This window comes from Oreochromis aureus, linkage group 5 (assembly GCF_013358895.1).
Source record: "Oreochromis aureus strain Israel breed Guangdong linkage group 5, ZZ_aureus, whole genome shotgun sequence".
Taxonomy (NCBI): Eukaryota; Metazoa; Chordata; class Actinopteri; order Cichliformes; family Cichlidae; genus Oreochromis; species Oreochromis aureus.
Genome location: NC_052946.1, coordinates 12,295,319 through 12,316,067, shown reverse-complemented (window position 1 = coordinate 12,316,067; position 20,749 = coordinate 12,295,319). Strand labels below are relative to the sequence as shown.

General features: G+C 42.0%; 1 protein-coding gene across 15 annotated transcripts in view; it reads right to left on the bottom strand.

Annotated features, from left to right (window-relative positions):
* magi1b (membrane associated guanylate kinase, WW and PDZ domain containing 1b) overlaps positions 1-20,749 on the bottom strand; it is a 136,449-nt gene that overhangs the window by 53,131 nt on the left and 62,569 nt on the right. For all 15 annotated transcript variants that reach the window (XM_039611915.1, XM_039611921.1, XM_039611917.1 and 12 more), the window contains exons 3-4: positions 3,639-3,758; positions 1,625-1,867 (exon numbers count right to left, since the gene is read on the bottom strand). In XM_039611915.1, the coding sequence (XP_039467849.1) occupies positions 1,625-1,867; positions 3,639-3,758 (363 nt within the window). The remainder of the gene's footprint in view (positions 1-1,624; positions 1,868-3,638; positions 3,759-20,749) is intronic.

Below are 20,749 nucleotides of genomic sequence, written 5' to 3'. Positions count from 1 at the left end.
ATTTTACATGTGTGGATGCAGATACGCAGGCAGCAGACGTAGTCAGAGCTAGAGACCACTTACTCACCAATCAAAGAAGTTCTTGTATTCTGCAGCCCCTCTCCACAGCAAAGGGCTCTTTCTCTCTCTCCACTTCTTTTGTGCTTTCTCCTACTTCTTTTCTGAGCTTATCCTTTTTCACAGTATAAAAACCTCCCCTGCTTGTTTCTTTCTCACTTTGCAGTCGTTTCTTTTTTAGACTTGCCCTCTTTCCCAGTCACTCCCTCTTTCCATTTAATTTCCTGCTACCTTCTCTCCACTTGCATTCGCCTCCCACTTTATCCATCAGCTCTCAAATGATTTTTTTTTGCCCCCGCTTCTCCCCTCCAAAATAAAAGAGTGAAAGAAAGTGATTCTCAGGCTGATCTGCAGGGTCTGTTTGCTTTGGTGTCCAAATCAGCTAAAGGAGCGGTGAGTCCCGCGAAACAAGGAGGAGTTAAAAACAACCACAGCTGCTAGCTGGTTACAGGCAAAGTGTGAGAAAGAGGAAAGATCTCTTTGAAAATGCGGATAAGCATTTAGAAGTGTCAGATGTGATGTATCACTTTGGGTCTTGTCTGTGAAAAGAAGGCAAATTTAATTTAGCTTTGGGTCTGCTGCCAGCCTTCTGGGTCCATTCTTTTATCTTCTGTCCAAAGTTGTATTCAAATGAATGTGAGACAAAAATGCTGCTCTTAACACCTGGCTTCAAAACATGGCTTACACGCATCTTGAGTGACCATTTGCTGTTTGATTTCAGGTGCCAAGCTCACACCCTGCTTGACAGAAGGACACACACATCTGTGCTGAGCTGGCCAGAGAAGATGAAAGTGCGCTGTGTGGTGCCACAGCTTGTGTACACAGCTACCAAGGCGTTAGTGCGGGCAAATCAACTGTGCTTTGTAGGTTTGGTATTCACGTTATTTTATTTAGTATTTGCTTTTCTGGCTCCACTCATATAGTATTCAATACTATATTGGATAGAAATCAATTATCAGTTCCTCCATGAAACACTTTTCAGATTAATAATTTTTTATGAAGTTGAAATAAAAATGAACAGAAAATCATTTGAGATGCTTTAAAAGATCTTATTTTGTCAGATCGCTTATCTGAAGTCTAACACCAATTTATGTAAAGGAGCATTATCAGCAAGCAATCAAGTATTAATGTACTCAGTGTACACGCAAAAACAGTGCTCTGTCAGTGTTCCCTTCATGACTCAATAATGGAATATTCTCGTCTCATCGGTTTAAAATTTTAACCAACTATAGTTGTTATTCATTTAGAGTTATTCATTTCAGTCTCCCTCATGTCTTGCTAATCTGACTTGAGTAAATGTAACTTTGCAGATGGTTTAAACCGTGGCTCTTATTATACATTTGTGTTATAGCAGAGGGTTATTTTCTTCAACATGGCAGCGTCCTGACAGAGCCATACATGGTCATTTATACACATGCCGTTGTACTCTTCACTAAAAGCAAACAGCAGAGTGCTTCTTCAATGCACAAAATCACGGTGATACAATGCTCAATGTTACTCGAGTGTCAACCAAAACTTATAAGAGATTCTCCGCCCATCCGATTTCCTCTCCTTCCTCCGCACGTACCTGTAAAGCTGCTGTTCATGTCATGGAGGTCCTCGTCGTCCTCCTGCTGCTGCTCTCCAGGCACTAATCCAGCATTGCGCATGTCATTGTAGGACTTGGAGCGTCGGGGAGTGGAGTGCTGTGAGCCCGGCAGGCTACTGCTGAGCCCGTCTGGCAGTGGGGCATCACCGCTGTTACCACTACTGCTAATCACTTTCCCACTGGGGGGCTGCACTGGTGGCTTGGGTGTCCCATAATAGTTACCTAGGTGATGAAGGAGGCAGAAGGGAAGATGGGCGGGGATCAGAAAGACACAGAAAAGAGTAGTGGGAGGGCATAAGAGGAGGGGTCGAAGGGCCTTTTGTGTGTGAGTGAAGTGTGTGTGTGTGTGTGTGTGTGAAGGGGGTTTAGTCACAGTCTTTGTATGCAAATTGTCAAGTTGAGTTTGTCAGTGGGAGAATGTTAATCTCCAAAGCAAAACTGCTTTTGTTCTATTTTTGTGTTTAATGTCAAAAAAGTTTCACAAGCAGCACCCCCCCCCCCTTTTTTTTTTTACTAAACAGTTACTCTATTACTGCTATAGCTTAATTAGGCTGATATTTTCTAAGTCAACCTTAAGCACCAGTTTCTCAGATAATAGATACTCTGACACATGCACAGCACCTGCTCTCCTCCATAAAAATCCTCTCAATTTCTTCAGTGCCAGTGCAACATTTTGGTTTAACTGAAAAATTCAAATTAGGAGTTATCAAACATACAGAAAACCACTCATGCTCATCCAAGGAGTAACCAGGCAGAGGTAAAGAGACTGTACCATCTGCAGACCAGCATCTAAAGCCACGGTCTTAATGAGCGAATGGTGTTTGCTCCAAAATATAAATAAGCTATACTGAGCTAGTCTAATTATATAGCATTGGCTTGAGTACAATTAATCAACCGTGCTCACAGACCTAAAGGATAAAATAATTGAATTCTAGAAGCTGGTAGAGTTACAGATGATTCATAGTTTGAACTTTACATTATCAGACGTGAAGATATAACAACAGCAAAAAACCTGCAGTCAAACATGATGGAATTATTCAAGAGGATAATGTTTCTGCTTTTCTGTGAGAGCAAAACACCCAGGTTTACACCATGCATAGACTGAAGAAGGTGGACGGGTGTTTACATACTGTAGTTTCAGCTGTCAGTTATTATATGCAGTCTCGAACCACATTTTAGATCCTAACAAAGCTTCAGACTTAACTCTCACACACTTCAGACCTGTCTGAGTTCCATAACTGTATTTTGACGGGCATTTCAAAACATTATGTAATAGATATTATAGGAAACTTAAAAAAAGCAAACTACACGACAGTTGACTTGTCATGTTGCAGAGCTCTGTGTGCGCCCTCTGCTTAGTAAAGACAGAGGCTTTTGTGCTCTCTGCAAGTTTCATTATGGGCGTATCTTTGTGTGGAAATAAATAAAGTTAAAAAAAGAATTGAAAACTGCTCAGTTACTGTAGTAACTTGCAGCAAAGTCCCTGCACAAAACCTTCCTTTGAGTTAATTAAAAAGAAAAAAAAATTGACATCCACAAATTTTGTGTTCTGAGACAAATACTTCTTTAAACGCCTCAAAAACAACAGTGTTTTACCATTCAGTCACAAACTTGTTATTGTGCCCGGTTAGTAAACCCAAACAAGACATTTGAAACATCAGAATATTCGCACTGGGTCCTACTACACTGCTTGCTAACACTGTATGAATGGATGAGTAATTTCAAGCATTTGCTAAAGGTAAAGGCAGTTATATCTGCCAGTCAAGCTCAAACAAACTACAAAATGAGTCTTCTAATACAATACAAGCAGCAGGTTTTAAAGTGATTTAAACCCTGTTTGTTTTACATTGTTGCTTGTAGAGATGGGAGGCTCGATCTGCTGGTTCTACTGCAAAGATTCACCTGTCCAGGTGTCTGCAGGAGGGTGGTTTTTTTCCTTTTAGTTGGCAAGGTCCAACAAGAAGAGTCAACTACAGCAAACTTTCTAATTTACCATCATATGTTCCTATCTCCAAGAGGGTCCCACTTTTCTCCAATTCCAGGAATTGCTCTACTGAGAGGAAGTCGTAGTCCACGCCAGGAACTTCTCCTTCACGTGGGGCACGGGTAGTACCTAGACAGAAAAACAGAGAGAAACGTAAAGTTAGACGACTTCTTTTCCCCCCCTTGTTTAATAAACTTGATAGAACATTTCATTATGTGGCATTTCATCACCTTGGGAATGTGAGTGCTATGATGTCAAATGAACTGCCATGTGCACCCTTTGGGATTATCCACACACACTTGTTCCACCTTCCTCCCCATAATCCTCATCTTTCTGTTCCTATATCCTCTCGTTACAGATATGCATATATATCAACATGCATTAGACGCCTCCATCGCAATTGGTGCAGAGCAAGTTGCAAACAGCAGAGCCTCAAAGGATGATTATCAATTGTCTGCTATGATGTTATTTCTCAGGTGGGGTGTGAAGTATTGTAGTGGCACCTCAGTGAGAGCCTGCCATATGTGCCGGGGTGGAATGGGAGTGTGCGTGTCTGTTTCTGAATTGGCATGCAGCCTGTGAAATTCTAGCACTTGCCTTTAATGGCTGCAGACAGTTGGCCGGTGTGGCACCAGCGGTAAACAGCTTTACACACGAAACACTGTGTTTCTATTTAACCATTCAATGTTTGCCTGACTAATGTGATTTCCACGCTATTGTACGCGCTGCTCTGAAGTTCTCTTTAGCGTTATCTCACTCTCTACCTAATTGATTTTATCCTACTCCAAAAATCGAATTATTCTGGCACAAATAAAAGCATCCAGTGCCCATGGCAAAATATCTTTGTCTTCTATTTAGTGACAGCAGAGGGCTTTCCCTGCTTTGCTTACTTCCCTTGAAACCCCTTTCTTCCATCTCCCGATCTGTCTTATCTTGCAATCATTTTGTCTCCAGTGAGCTGCTAAGCAATAAGCTGGTAAAAATAGATGTGTGAGGATACGGGGAGAGGCTCCCACTGCAGCCACGTTCGGTGACACTGGTGATAAATCACAGATGCGCACATCCTAACTCGAGCAAGCATACAATGCACACAGAGAGACGTGGTTTCTGCGTCTGAAGATAATGAATCTCTTATACAAATATTCTTGACGTGCATCAACTCAATCATCTATTACAGTATATCGCCTATTCTTTCACGGTTATGTGCCATTGTATGAAGGACACAGACAGGGATAATCTTCTTGTGCATTACCAGAATTCGCAAGTAGCGCCCGCAAACATCTAATCGCTTGTGCACCAAGAGGAAATTGATTTAAAGTCAATCAGATACCAGTCGCTCTTTGCGCACTCCCAGGCAGAATTTTTTTGTGCCGAATGTCAACCGTAAAGAGTGCTCAGACAAGCCGGAGTGTCCAGCCGACTGTCAGTTCACTTCGCATACAAAAGCGGCCATTGATTCGACTCCATTTAGACGGTGCTGCTCTTAGAAAACTAAATAGGAAGAATTGTGACCAGTGTTTCAAAGGGGGTGTTAAAAAAAAGCAGAGCCTTGGCTTACACCCAGGGTTAAGACACTGTTATCGCTATAGGCCTAATTAATTCAATATCCCCTCCCCACAAAAGCTCCATTGACCAAACTGTGGAATGGTACGAGCAAGAAAGACAGGTTGAGAGCCGAGCATAGAGACTCCTGCGACTGTGCTAAGAGTTGATGTAATCCAGCTACTGGTGTACACAACGAAGCCTCGGAGATTTGTTGTGAGGGTGTTCATCTAAAGCTGGCTGCCTTGGGGCTTAATGGTTTCAGCGTATTCACGAGTTGAGCTGGGTGGGTGGGTGGGTGTTATGTAGAAAGAAAAAAAAAAAAATTCGTCGTTAGCATTTCAGGAAGATGATCAAGGGAAAAATGGTACGACACTGGCAGTCACACTGTAATGCTGGTAGCTCAGAGCTGCTGCCACTGCATCAAAAACATCCCTCCAAAAAACTTAACTACAACTGTATGACACACACAGCAATGAAATACTCTTTTTTATAAGGAAAGAAAAGAAACATTTAAGTCATTTATGCTTCTACAGGCATCCCGGGCCTGAGGTTGTGCTAATGAGAGGAATAATACAATGTGGGCAGGAAAGTTGCTACCTTGTGAGAGAAAGAAGTTTCCAGTGACGACTCCTTTAGCTTCACAACTTCCTTGTCAAAAATAGGACCACATAGTTATGGCTCCATTAGAGAAAGCATGCACGATGTAAGGAATGACACGCCAGCATTTACACACACACAGTCGGTTAACCCTCTGAATGGTACTTCCTGTGGTCAGTTTTGGAAAGCATCAATAAAGCTGCTAACCTAAACTATTCAACTCACATTCCTGCGTGATACTGAGCACTACCCATTAACGCGTTGCATCCCACTTCAAGATACTGCTACACTTCCCCTGAATACTGAACTAACGACTAACTGTGTGCAAATTCTGCAAAACACTACAATTCAAGCAATGTCAAGTTTCTTTTTCTGAAGTATGCAGTGGCTGTGACTAGTCAATCCCAAATACCTTACCTAATATCAATAGCTTCAAAACATATGTATACACCAGCCATCATAGAGGTTGTACACAACAAAATGAAAGAACTGACGTCTTTTTAAGAGGACAGAATTCATCAGCAATCCATTTATAAAATTAGTGAGAATAAAAAGGTCTAAAAGTGAACACTTAACCTCAACCTCCAAAACACAACCCCGACAGACCGATTAGAAGGTTTTTAATTTTATATTAGATCAGTGCGTTAGTGTGTTAACTACCTTAATCTCGCACAGCTGAGCTGCAAGAAAGCCAATAAGCCTGTGTTGGAGGGTCAGCTCGGAGGCTTGGGACTAGTTTTATTCAGCAAGGGGCTCTCTGCTGTGATTGGTGAAAATATAATAAGGCATATCTGACTGAAAACCCAGACAACCATCTAAAGATGATGTTAAACTTTTCTACATTAACAAGGGTCTTCAGACCTGTCCTCACAGACACTTCACTACAAGGGCAACTATCACTGCTACTACTGCAAGTGGAGTAAAAGAAGCGGTACCATAATAAGAAAAACCACTTGCCCGTCGTGAGAGCAGGGGTCCGTGTGCATGTCTGCACACAGAGCAGGTCAACAGCCTCAAAAATACTGTCACTGTCAAAAATTTGGGGTTTTTTTTTTTTAAAGTGTGGCTTTAAAGCTCTGCTGGTTTTTAATTTCTCCATTACCTGAAAGTGCTTTCACTAGAGCTTATATTTGTGTGTTAATATGTGTATGATTGTTGTTCAGAAATATGTACACTAACTTTATTAGTTACACTTGTTCAACTGCTCTTCAATGCATATATCTAATCAACCAATCACATGGCAGCAACTCGGTGCATTTGGATGTGTTGATATAATCCAGGAAACCTGCACAAGTTAAAACTGAGTGTCAAAATGGGGAATAGAGGTGGTTTAAGTGGTTGGTGCTGCCAGATGAACTCTTGTATTTTAGGAACTGCTGATCTACTGGGATTTTCACACAAACAACAATCTCTAGGATTTACAGAAAATGGTCTACAAAAGAAAAGATTTAATGAGCAGTGATTCCCTGGGTGAAAAGTCTTTGTTGGTGTCAGAGGAGAACGGCCTTTTTGCTTTGAACTGACAGGAAGGCTTAAATAATGACTTGTTTCACTCTTTGTATTCAGAATAGCATCTCTGAATTTGCAACACATCAAATGATGCAGATGGTGTACAGCAGCAGAAGACCACGCCGAGTGTCACTACTGTCAGCTAAAAACAGGAAACAGAGGCTACAAATTCACATGGATTTGGACATTAGAAGACGGAAAAAACGTTGACTGGTCTGATGAGTGTCGATTTCTCCTGCAACATTGCTGGGGTCAGAATTTGGCATAAACAACACGAAAGCAACCAGTTCATGCTGCTGGTGGTGGTGCAATCGAGTGGGAGATATTTTTTTAGCACACGTTGGGCCCCTTAGTACCAACTGACCCATCTTCTGATGGCCGCTTCCAGCAGAATAACACACAGTGTCACACAGCGCAAATCATTGGAAAGTGCTTTCTTGAACATGACAGTGAGTTCACGGCACTCAAATGGCCTCCACAGTCACTGATTTCAATCAAACGGAGCTCCTTTGGGATGTGATGGAACGAGAGATTCACATCGTGGATGTGCAGCCGACAAATCTGCAGCAGCTGTGTGATGCTGTCATATCAATATGGATCAAAATCTCTGTGGAGCATTTCCAGCATCTTGTTGAATCTCTGCCATGAAGAATTAAAGCAGTTCTGAAAGTAAAACTGGGTCCAAACATGTACTTGAAAGGCGTAACTAATAAAGTGGCCATTAAGTTATATGCAGTATTTTTTTTTTAACTTAGGGTTCACTTGCAAGCAAGATCTTGATCGCAATGAAACTTAATTAAATAAATAAAATAAAAACACATTTGCATATCCTCCTGGTAAAATAAACCACTTTGTGTAGGATCAAGACTTTTTTGCGCATGTTTGTGTGAACATATGGAGCTGTGCTTAACCTTTATTCCTTCCTGTCCGCCTGACTATCCGCTTGTCTGTTCCTTCCCACAGATAAGAAACCAGCAAGCTGAGCCCAGCAGAAGGTTGACTCAGATACCCACAGTCACAAGCAGTCTTCTGGCTCATATGTGAATGGCAAACATGCACACACACACACACACACACACACACACACACACACACACACACACACACACACACACACACTACCTTTTGGCCTGTAATAGTATAAACAGGTTTGAGAAGGAGACACTTCCTACTCAGTGTCCTTGTCATAATCAGCAGCTGTTCCCCCTCTGCCAGCCAAAACATACATATGTAAGTGCCCGCACACAGACAGCGGGGAGGGAGGTGTCACCAAATGGCATGGTCTACGGATAACGGGGGTGTGGGTGGAGGGTAATCACCTAATGGAGCTTTATGCACCGATCTCCTTTGCAGCACACACATACACTCATAAACACCGCTTCATTATCATAACAGCTACAGAGGGGGCACTGCCCTGTCTAAGCTGTGTACCACCTATGGTGATCGGATCAGACTCTACAAGGAGAGCAACTTAAATTCAGCACATCTGTACTTATTGGGTGCGGGGTGGAATGGATACTGGCCACCTTTGCTAAAAAATTTTTTTTGAAAAGTCAGTGATCATATTACTTCGATGCCCCTTAACTTACTGGCCAAATAATTAAGAAAAGTAAAAGCAGAAGGTAGACAACCTGTCCACTATCAAACATGGCCATGGCTGGCTTTTTCAACGATGGCTGTGAACCTAATTGTAACCAAGTGACAAACTTCACTTTGTACGTTGAGGTTAAAAAAAAAGGCTCAATACCATTTTCAGGTATACGATTGTTCCTGGCTAACAGAGGCCCCTTCAGACCGAATTTCTCCATCATTTCAAAGTGAGGACATTCTGTCAATCAGACATGTGTTACTTTCACTATAACGATCCTCAGTAGTGTCATCTATGAAATCTCACAAACGACAGGACTCCATCTGACCTATAATGCACAAGGTCAGATTTGTCAAACCTCGGCACCTTAATTCTGATACCAAATTTATGACTGAGGATTTCAAATTTTGTACTTTTTGATGGAAATGGATCCATAAACTTTAGTAAATGGGTCAGTCAACTATAACTGACAGCTCAACTGTCTGTAGTCAAATATATAATCAGTCATTTTCTGTTAGATATGAATCGATGCTGTCTTCATGAAGGGATTAATTTAACCTACACAGGGAGTGCAATTATTTCCCTATTGTTTGGTTTCTTCTGTTTGGTGCAGCAGGTATGGAGTACAGTGGTCCCTCGCTATATCGCGGTTCACTTTTCATGGCCTCACTGTTTCGCGGATTTTTTTGGGTGCAATTTTGCACCATTTTCAATCAATCTTGTGCCGTGTCTCCTGTACAATACAGAATGCGTCCAGCTTGTCAAATTTACATAAATCTTTGCTAGCAGAAGACAACAAACACAACAGTGTTGACGTCAAAGGATTATAAGGCGCATTAAGTGAAACCAAACAGTCAGATAGGTCAAACTATACTCAACTCATTCTTCTTGCTTGATCTACTTCCGTACCATTGATTCATTAATGTTGAATTCTCTCGCAGCTGCTCTATTCCCATGTTCTGGACCTGAAATCAGGGTTTGATCTTTGGTTTCATTCTATAATACTGGACTTGGTTTGAACTTTGAGAGCGTTTAAACAAGGGAGAAACGTATGAAAATGTCGATGCCTGTCTGAGAAAGTGTAGGAAGTGTGTAGTGAGGGGTCTTACAGCCTTAAAACATCTATAATAATTGTAAAAAATAAAGTTTGCAACTTCGCGGATTTCACCTGTCGCGGGTTATTTTTAGAACATAACTCCCGCGATAAACGAAGGAACACTGTAAACCCAGGGGAACTATTTCTGGAAACAAGTGGCAACAAGGCTTTGTCAGCACTCAGATTGAACGTCATTATTCTGAACTGTTATAATGTGTGGAAGTTCCTTCCAGGAAGTTTGTTTTTTGGGGGGATTTTTTGTCAGTGAGTGAGCAAAAGCAACATACAAAAAGGTATATGGCGAGGTCAGTGTGCGCCTCCGTCAACTAAAAGTGCACAACGTTTGTATTCGGTTGCATTTAGGCACCATCTTTGCCTTCTGAACAAAAATTAGATTCGTCTCTAAAGAAGGCAGTTTGGACAAAGTGAGACTGTGAGAGAGGTTAGAAAGCAGTCATTTCTTTATTTTGCTGTGCTCTAAATCAATCATTTCTGTCAGTGAGCTGCGAATATCAAGACAAGACACATGAGCACAGCTGTTATCTTGTGCACGCCAAGCTCTTAATAGGATAGCGTTCAGATGTGCCGTGCTGAAAGTGATGTGTAAATGTTCGTAACATACTCTTCCAGAAATGTATTTAGGGTGTGCATTCAGTGAAGAAGCCGCCACGTTCAGATAGTGTCAAATTAACCGAAATGACTGCACGTTCTTACAGCAAAAACATTGAAGTCGTCTGACTTTGAACTTTACTACATTCTAAAAGGCACGATCAAAAACGTATTCACTCACTACCACAGTATCTGCTTCAGGGTCTACACAGCCCATCACCAACAAAACTAGATCACTCTCCTCTTCATTCAAGAAACACTCCCTGTAATTCTTTCCATTTTCTCCATGTTCCTCTAGCATTACAGTTAGAGGTTTCATAGGCAGATAAGCTCATGAACTCAGTGACCTCCCAGTCATCATCCTGAAATGTTTAATATCCCTCTTCCACTATACCCTCAGACTCCACATTCCTCCCTGCAGCAACTCCTCCAGCTCCTGACTCCAAAACCAGCCCACTGCCATTTTCTTGTAGCATTGCAACACTCAACATTAGTCAGCATTCCTTGTAAACACTTGGGAAGATATTTGCACTGACAATTTTGTTGTCAGTGCTTTGAATTGAATTGAATATTGAATTGAATTTAGTTTGTCAGACTTCCAGTGTTGTCTACCTTACGGCTGCACTGAAAACTACTGATACTAGCTGAAGTTTTGTATATGCCCCCCCCTAGTTTCACTATATTAAAGTTGCTAAAACCTTACTGATAAATTCCTAACTTGGTAAGCAGATAAAATTTCAGGGCTTGTTATTTGAGTTGCTCTTGAACCTTTTCTTGAATGATGCAGTGTTCAAAAGTTGTTTCTAACGCTTTTACATCAGCTATTTTGATCGTGTAAAGATCTGGATTGCACATGCATGTTTCTGTTGGCAAGTAAAAGTAAAAGAAACCTTCATAATTCTTGAGCATCTGAAGTTTTATGTATTTACAAAACAAGTGAATGATGACTACTTTAGTGACCTTAATAATAATCAGAATTTCGCAGAATCGGGTTTATCAGCAATCAAGGGCATAATGTTACACGTGCACGTCTTTCAAACCACAATCAATAGATGACAGCAACTAGCCACAACCCTCGCTGTGACCTTGGCCTGCCCACTTTGTCTAAACTGTCACTCGGCTCACAGCAGATCAATATCAGACTGCCTCCTTTTGTGCCATTGTCCCATTATCCAGACTGAACTGGGGTGTTCAAGGTTCATATTTGGGTTCAATGACGAGGAGAACAATAATATGTTTAATGCTGTCATACATGTGACATACCAAAGAAAGAAAAAAAAAATCAGACTTTACACAAGATGACTAACAATAACTGTCTCTTTCACAAATACATGGCCTAAGAATTTACATGTAATCTCATTACTTATCAAACAAAGCATGCATACAGTACACTTTATTATTTACTGCTCTAAAACAAAAAACTGATATAATGATGTTCACAAACTAACTTCAAGCACAGCTAACACTAGTGCCAGAGAAATCCAAGCAGCTCATCCATATTTAATTGATGGTAGACTATTTTGAGGGATCATCTCCCCAAAGCAACCAAGTAGCCAAAAAAGTTGGGACACTGTGTGGAGACTGAATCAAATGATTTATAATAATGTATAAATCACTCATGTTTTAATTGGAAAAAAAGAATCTTTTTGGAAAAAACCCAACTGTTTGAGTCAAATTTTGACAGAGCCATATTTAATAACATTTATTAATCACCTCTTTGAGAATATGCATGGTGAACTTAACTGTTGACGAGGCAGTCTTTCACAGCATGGTGAACACTTCCACACCTTCACCTCTAAAAAGCTCAACCTTGTATAAGACACTAACCAATTATTGTTACTGACCTGTTGCTTATTAATGTCATCAGCTGTAAAATGTCCAAATATCTGCTGTTTTGATCATGTCTGCATCACACTCTATCCCTAATATCCTCTGCATGTCCTCCTTCACCGCATCCATGAGTCTTCTCTGCGGTCTTCCTCTACTCTTCCCTGGCAGTTTCCTCTTCAACATCCTTTTTCCAGTGTATCCAGTACTCTGTTCTGAGCGTGTCTGAACCATCTCAGCCTTGCGTCTCTAACTTTATCCTCAAACTGCTCAACCTGAGCTGTCCCTCTGATGTGCTCATTTCTAATCTTTTCCCTCCATCATCTCCAAACCACACATCATAGCAGGTCTCACGACCATCTTGTGAACCTTCTTTTTCGCTCTTGCTGCCATCCTTCTGTCACAAATCACCACTGGCACTCATGTCCACCCACTCCACCCTGCCCGCACTCTCTTCTTTACCCCTCCTTGTGGACTGTCCATTGCTTTGGATGGTTGACCCCAGGTATTTAAACTCCTCACCACCTCTGCTTGTTGCGACTTCACTGTTCCACCCATCTCCCTCTCATTCACACACACACACACACACACACACACACACACACACACACACACACACACACACACACACACACACACACACACACACACACACACACACACACACACACACACACACACACACACACACACACACACACACACACACACACACACACACACACACACACACACACACACACACACACACACACCCCTACATGTTTTCTACCGACGTTCATTACTCTTCTCTCCAGAGCATGCCTCCGTCTCTCCAGGCTCTCATCCACCTGTTCTCTCCTCTCACTACAGATCACAGTGTCGTCTGTGAGCATCATAGTCCATGGAGACTCCTGCCTGGCCTCATCTGTCAACCTGTCCATCACCACTGCAAACAAGAAGGGGCTCAGAGACGATCCCTGACGTAATCCCACCCCACCTTGAATCCGTCTGTCACTCCTGCCCCAGACCTCACCACTGTCTCGGTATCCTTGTACATCTGAAGTGTCATCTTTGGGGGATTTTTATAAACCACTACATTCAGTTTTAATTATATTTAGTGTAGTTTTTTTTCTCCAACTTTACTGGATACAAGGTTGGACACATGGTTTAGCAACATTTGAGAAGTCAGTGGATGATATCTCAGTTAGATTTGAGAGTACAATGACATAAGAGCATGACAACAAGTATTCTTCACTGAAACATATTCCACAACACTATGAAGGACAGAAGTCTATAAGGACTTAAACCTTAATGAATTATAGTAGGAGACAGAAGACCTAACATAGGAGATGCTCTAGTGCTCAGTAGCTGGGCAACAACTGAGTCAGATGACAGTCAGTGACAAAGTAAAAGACATAAAAGTAATCTTAGCCATATTTTCTTAACACAATGGCATTAAGGCAGATGAAAAAGAAGTAGAAGGAGGCTCTACAGGCATGCACACAGCTTCTAAAAATAGCCACGTGTGATAAATCTGTTTATTTCCTACACTTGCATTCCCCCAGAGCAACAGAGGACCCTGGGCACATATCCCCCCAGGCCGAGGCCGGGCCTTTCATTTTGGTGGTGACCTACATTTAATTCCTTCCACAAGGACAACGCAGGGCTTGACTCCATGGATGACTTTGTCATCATAGCTGGGAGCTGGGAAGTCGCCCTCCGTGACATCTTTATTTGATTCAGTTTGATGCTTTAGTTTGGCAATAATCATTAGGGCATCTTCAGCTCGCTTAAATCTTTAAGCTGTCATGGTTTAAAAAGAGGCAAAAGAACCAGGCTGAAATATACTTCTTTGATATTACTATCAGCTGGTCTTTTAACTCTTAACCCCTTGGACCCCTAACTTGGAGTAACCCTTGAGCTTTTTTCCAAAAGCAGTTTCAGTCATATTTCAGGCCTATGGTCTCTGCCTCTGCAGCTACCCTTGGAAAAACTCTGAAACTATTCTAATGATCATTAAATCACATCTTTACTGATATAGCAGTAAAGGGCATGGGAGGGTCTTCAAATGTTGTCCTTAAGGGGGAAAGATTTACAGCAAGGTGGTTCTTAGTGCGAATCTCTGGGTTTGAGCCTTTCTAGATGATGGTGATGATGAAGGTCACCATGGAAATATGAGGTTCAACTAAAAAAAAAAGCAAAAAAGCAGTGACCCAGGTCAGGGTATCCAAATAACATCATTATAATAGTTCTAACCTTGAAAAACTGTTCCAAACAATTACTGTGTACCTGACATTTGAATTAAAAGACTTTTCAGTCAAGCCTGTCCAAACTGCACTTCTTTATGAATTCTTTCACATCCAAAACAAATTACTGGCGCACACGTGCCGACTTTTTAAACATGTTTTTGCACGTGATCAATACCTGCCTAATCTGCAACAGCCACACCAGAGAGCATTTCACAGAAGTTATTTTGTCACTGCTGATGACGTAACAGCATTGTTAAAAAAGCAACATGAACTGGGTTAATGCACACATGTCACACTGTATGGTTATAATTAGCAATAGTGTGCAGACTGCAGCAATTTCTGTATATAATATTTGCAGCATCTATCTAAAACCATAATTTATTTGATTACACACACACGCACCCTTTCGAAATAAAATAATTTTTGATCAATCACAACAATAAAGCAATCTGTGCAATTGTTTAGCTATCAGATATATCAATAAAGGATACTGTGCCACAGACCGGCACAGAGGAGTGTATTTGCAGGCTGTAGCAGTTCAGGTGAGAGGTTTAGGAAGCATGCAAAGGGTTCTTTCATGTAGAGATAGCATGAAAAAATACATTTAATGAATTTTTTTGTATGGAGTCATTTTAAAAACTGACAGCATGATTTTTGCATTTTTGGTTGTTTTGTTTTTGTTTTCTTTTTTTGTTTTTTTTTTACTGCAAACTGTCAAATTGACTCCAACTAATCTGTATTGGTGCTGAAAATAATTTATCAGTTTTGTAATGGAGCACTTCAGGGTATGCCCACACTATATCAACAGAATGACCAGTATGACCTAAAAAACAAATGTCATTCAAACATCGAGGTTCAGAGAAACAACATACAAGGTGAGGTAGAAAACATTGCAATTCATAGATTAGAGGGTTTCTGGATTTAGAAATAAAAGCAGCATATTAAAACAATCATTGTTTGTTTCAACACTTTCACCACTGAAGTGATCAGTGCTGTGAGTGAAAAGTAGGCCATCATAAATGTGTTTGGCAATGATTCATTATCATAATTGTTCTATTAATAGAGCCAGCTGTTCTTATTCGGCTTGTGTGCTGGCATTCAGGTCACTCAGGACAGGAGTTATTTGAAACAGTGCATTTTAAGTGGTCTGTGACTGACACGGAGACAATGGCACCACTCCGAAACTCTGACAGCATATTTGGACAAAATGTTGTTTTTCTACAAGTGATAAGACACACACACAGACACAATACAAGGCACAATGTATGCCAGGTTGTATGTATGAGCTAGGGTAGAGCAGAAGCTGTTATCTGCATAAGTTGGTTAAAACTTTCATGACACGACTCGGTGGATAGTCCGCAGGGACTTGTGATGTTCACTCCCTCTGCTTCCATTCCCTCCATCACTCCTTTCTGCTTCCATCACTTCTCCAGTTCATTGATTAAGACCACAGGCTCCACCCAGTCTCTGATCTGCTCATTTGTGATTTCTCTGTCTCCAGTACGCTTGGCAGTTTTAACAGCAGCTTGTGTGGTCGGGCAAAACTCTTCCCGTTTCGGGTTTGAATGGTGGAGAACTGTGGTTCTCCTCAAGTCTCACACCAAGTCCAACCGTAGGCCCAAATCCTGTTTTGCTGCTCTAATGTTGATGATGTCATACAATCCAGAAGTATAATTACAGCTTAATTCCTTTTGGCTACAGCACTTATGTAAATGACCAGTGATACCAAAATCCAGATGTGAAGGACAAAGAGGATTCGCTTATATTTTGCGTCGAGTAAAAGAGAAGACATTGTTTGTGCCTGGCTACTGAGAATAATACACTGCATGCTACTAATATTAACTCTTTCCCCATCAGATGACTGCTAGATGTAACCTTTCTGTCTCTTTTCTCAACAGAGTGGTCATATTTCATGGCTGCTTCACAAGTTAGTGAGGGTGATATCTACATTTACAGTTTACTAGGGCTTTGGAAAAACCTATAACCTATTCTAATGGTCGTCAAACCACAACTTTATTGATATATAGCAGGGGTAGGGAACTCCAGGCTTCGAGAGCCGGTGTCCTGCAGGTTTTAGATGTGTCCTTGATCTAACACAGCTGATTCAAACGGCTAAATGACCTCCTCAACATGTCTTGAAGTTCTCAACAGGCCTGGTAATGAACTAATCATTTGATTCAGGTGTGTTAACCCAGGGTGAGATCTAAAACCTGCAGGACACCGGCCCTCGAGGCCTGAAGTTCCCCACCCCTGATGTATAGTTATGTGCCAAAACTTGGGGGAGGTTGCCAGATGTCATCTTTATGGGGGTAACAGTTAACACTAAAAGGCATTCTGGTTAAAAATCTACACCAAACATTTCAGAGTTTGGTCATTTTTTTAGTCATAGTATGCTAGCAGCTGCAAATGAAGTCTTGACATCATCTAGCAGCAATAAATAGCAGGTTAGAGAGGTCATGCAAGCACAAGTCCTTAAAACTCGATACACCAGGATCTTTTAAAAACATCTTCATAGTCAAATATCATTGTCTTGAGGTCACATGAGGCTGATTTTATGTAGCCATCCCCAGAGACTAAAGGCTTTATACCAGGGGTGGGCAACTCCAGGCCTCGAGGGCCGGTGTCCTGCAGGTTTGAGATATCACCCTGGGCTAACACACCTGAATCAAATGATTAGTTCATTACCAGCCTCTGGAGAACTACAAGAAGTGTTGTGGACGTAATTTAGCCATTTGAATCAGCTGTGTTGGATCAAGGACACATCTAAAACCTGCAGGACACCGCCTCTCGAGGCCTGGAGTTGCCCACCCCTGCTTTATATGGAGCCCTCTGTACTAGTCTCCAACTCTTCCAATTAACTAGACACAGCACCTAACACATAAACCTATGGGACACAAAGTGCCTGGTGTGTTCTTATGTTATAACTGTGTCAATATCCAGACAATTTATTTTTTAGTCAAACTCATTACAAAAATTCCATAATTGTAATAAAAAAGAAAAACTTATTTTGGAAAGTATTTACGCATTTCGCTTTTGGTAGATTAAACACAAGACAAGAATAAAGAGGCGGGGCACCACACACACAGCAATTATAGCCTAGTTTTCTGGGTTTTTCCCTTCAAACTGGCCACATTTTGTTGATTCACTGTGGTTTATTAGAGCATCTGCTTTGATTAAATAGGTGCCAATTTAAAGAATACTGTATGTAGCTGGTGGAAAACGACAAGGAAGCAGCACGGATTATGGGCCTGCCTCAGAAATCTGGCTACAGTCTTAGACCCAACTGTTGTGCAGAAGCTATTACAAAAGCATTTCCCTCAGTCTCCACAATAAACATGCTCTCATGTCAAAGCTAGCCGGCTAGTCCACATTTTCCAAGAAGATACTGAGGCATGTCTTCATGGATAATTTTCAAGACACGCACAACCGCATGCACAAGCACACACACACACACACACACACACACACACAAGTGGAGGGGTAGCAGACTGTCGCTATAGTCCAAAACCAAAACAGAGCCATCCACCATCTTGGCCAGAGCAAGCCTGCCAGTGTTTTTTTCCCTTCTTTTTTCTCTTCCCCTTTTGGTGTAAGAATGCACGCACGCACACACACACACACACACAAACACACACACAAATGCAGGAGGGGTCACAAGCTGACTGGGGTTTGTCACCACGGCAGGGGGATGAGGCCATCTGTCTCAGTAAAGGGTTAATCCAACCAAAAGCACAAACCACAAATTCCAGCATTTTCCAATCCTCACGTTTCTGGTTACATTACATCTTTTTTGTTTGTTTGTTTTGTTTTGCTTTTTGTTTTTTGGCTTTTTTAGGTTTGAGGAGAGGAGCAGTTGCAGCCCATTGTTCAGGTTTTCAAACAGCCCCAACACCCCAAACAATCTCCCTTATGTGGTGATGATGGGCAAACAAATATTAAAAGGGGCCATTTTTGTTGGGGTTTTTCTATACCTATAGTTGCTTTTCATTTGCGATTGAGTGCTTTGAGTCAGGGGAGGTAGTTTTCGCCACTCTGGCTGGCTGAAAGAGGCATGCAAATAAGAGACAACGCACACATAAACATACAAATACACACACCACAATGAGTTTACAGCAGGATTTCTCTTGACCCGCTATGTTCTCCATTCCTTCCCTTTATAAGAAATTCATTCAGCCCCATATGATTCCCATACAGATAGATGAGGACCAGGTTAAAAGGAGAGAGCTAATAAAATCCACTGCCAGTAGTGCAGCGTGAAGCTAAATCAGGCAGAAACCTGCCTGAAAATGCCCCCGCGCACACACTCACAGCCGGCCTTTGTCTTTTTTTATTCCACCCATAAAGAAAAAAAGCACCATGGGCTAGCTACTACCTACAGCAACATGAAAATGGAAAAGAAAGGCTCTAAAACGATCCATTTAGAGGGGCGGGGTGGGAGGAGGGATGGGGATGGGGAGGGGGTCATCCAGACATGAGATCGAAGAAAAAGAAAAAAAAAAGAAAAGAAAGGTTGGGGGGAGAAAGAGGAAGGATGAAAGAAAGGCAAAAGCTAACCGTAGCATCCCAGAAGCTCCAGACAGACAAACATACAGGCGGCAGTTTGCTGCTGGAGGTAATGGCTTCCAATGATCACACATGTCAACAGATCACACAGCCTTAACAGAGCCATCACAGGGCTGAAGAGCTTCCACCACAAACACACACACTGTACATTCACAAACAGGAAGTGACACTTTGCACAAACACACACACGGGGGCAGCGAGTCGGGCCACAGACAAAAATACACACAGACACGAGCATACCTGAGACAGACAGACACAGACACACACAGCTTCCATTTGACCACAACACATCAGCCTCCATTACTGCCAGCAATGTGCCTCCGTCTCCCTCGCTCTGCTCCTCATACCTTCCGCCTGATGCACAGCCATCCCCATCGCCTGCCTCTCCATCCCTCTCTCCATCCCAACCCCCAACCATTAAATCACAGCAACCCTCAGTGTCTCTTTTGCAAAGAAAACACAAATCAAAATACCTCAATCAGGGAGCCTTTGAGGGGGGGGGGGCTTCTGCTGCTTCCACTACAGTCCACAGAACAACACCACGTCAACAGGAGACAGGAGGAGGGAAAAAAAATCCAATCAGGTGTAGATGAGGAATGAGGAGGAGGGGGGGGAACAACCCAAAAAACAAACAGTGCAGCTCCACAGTTCCTTCTCCTTTCCACCTTCTCCTTCCTTCTCCTGTGTGTCTGTCCTCTGTCCAGCTTTGGCTTTGTGATGCTAAGCTAACGAGAGCTAAGCTAAGCAGCATCCACACACTGGCTTATAATGCGCTCCCGTCTCATACCCACACACACCAGCGCTGAGCTGAGCTTCAGTCTCTCTCTCGCTGACTGAGCCCCGCTGTTTCCCGTCTCGCAGGCACCCACATGCACCCGCCCACTTCCCCCTGCTCCCTCCCCTTCTCTTGGCTGTTCACCCCTATTCTTTCTTGTTCTCATAGATCCCATCGGATCCCAACGACACCTCTTGTTCCACTGCTCCTCTCAGGACACTGATGTTCTTATACACACAAACGCGTACGCTTGCTCTGGCTGTTGAACAAGTTCCTGGCAAGTCATCCTTGACCGACATGTGACGAGGAACCTTTTGCAGCAATTTTGAAAAATAAAGATGTGAAGTTATGGGGTGAGATGAGAGCTGGCCACAGAGGAATGGACTGAAGTGAGACTGGAGCTGCATAAATTTACATGTCAAACACAAAAGAAGGAGCTTAATAGTCCAATTCCTACACTGCTGATATTTATAGAGGTTACAAGTCTGCTAGATAAATTGGCAAACTCTAACACAACTAATCAACCGGGATAACTGCAGAACGATTCCAAAAGAACGAGTTCAAAGGTCCTTCATGTGAGAGTCAAGCTGAAATATGGACAAACAAGAAAAAACATATTTAAACTTTCCAAGTGGAAGAAGCTGTTACGTTGTGCTTTGTTGTTAAGGAAGGGGGCTGGGAAATGCAGTGCAAAGATATACAATGGAGTAGGGTCAAAGGTCACATGAAATTTGCATGCATGGAAATCTCACTTTATTTTGAGTGTGGTGTTGATAGACT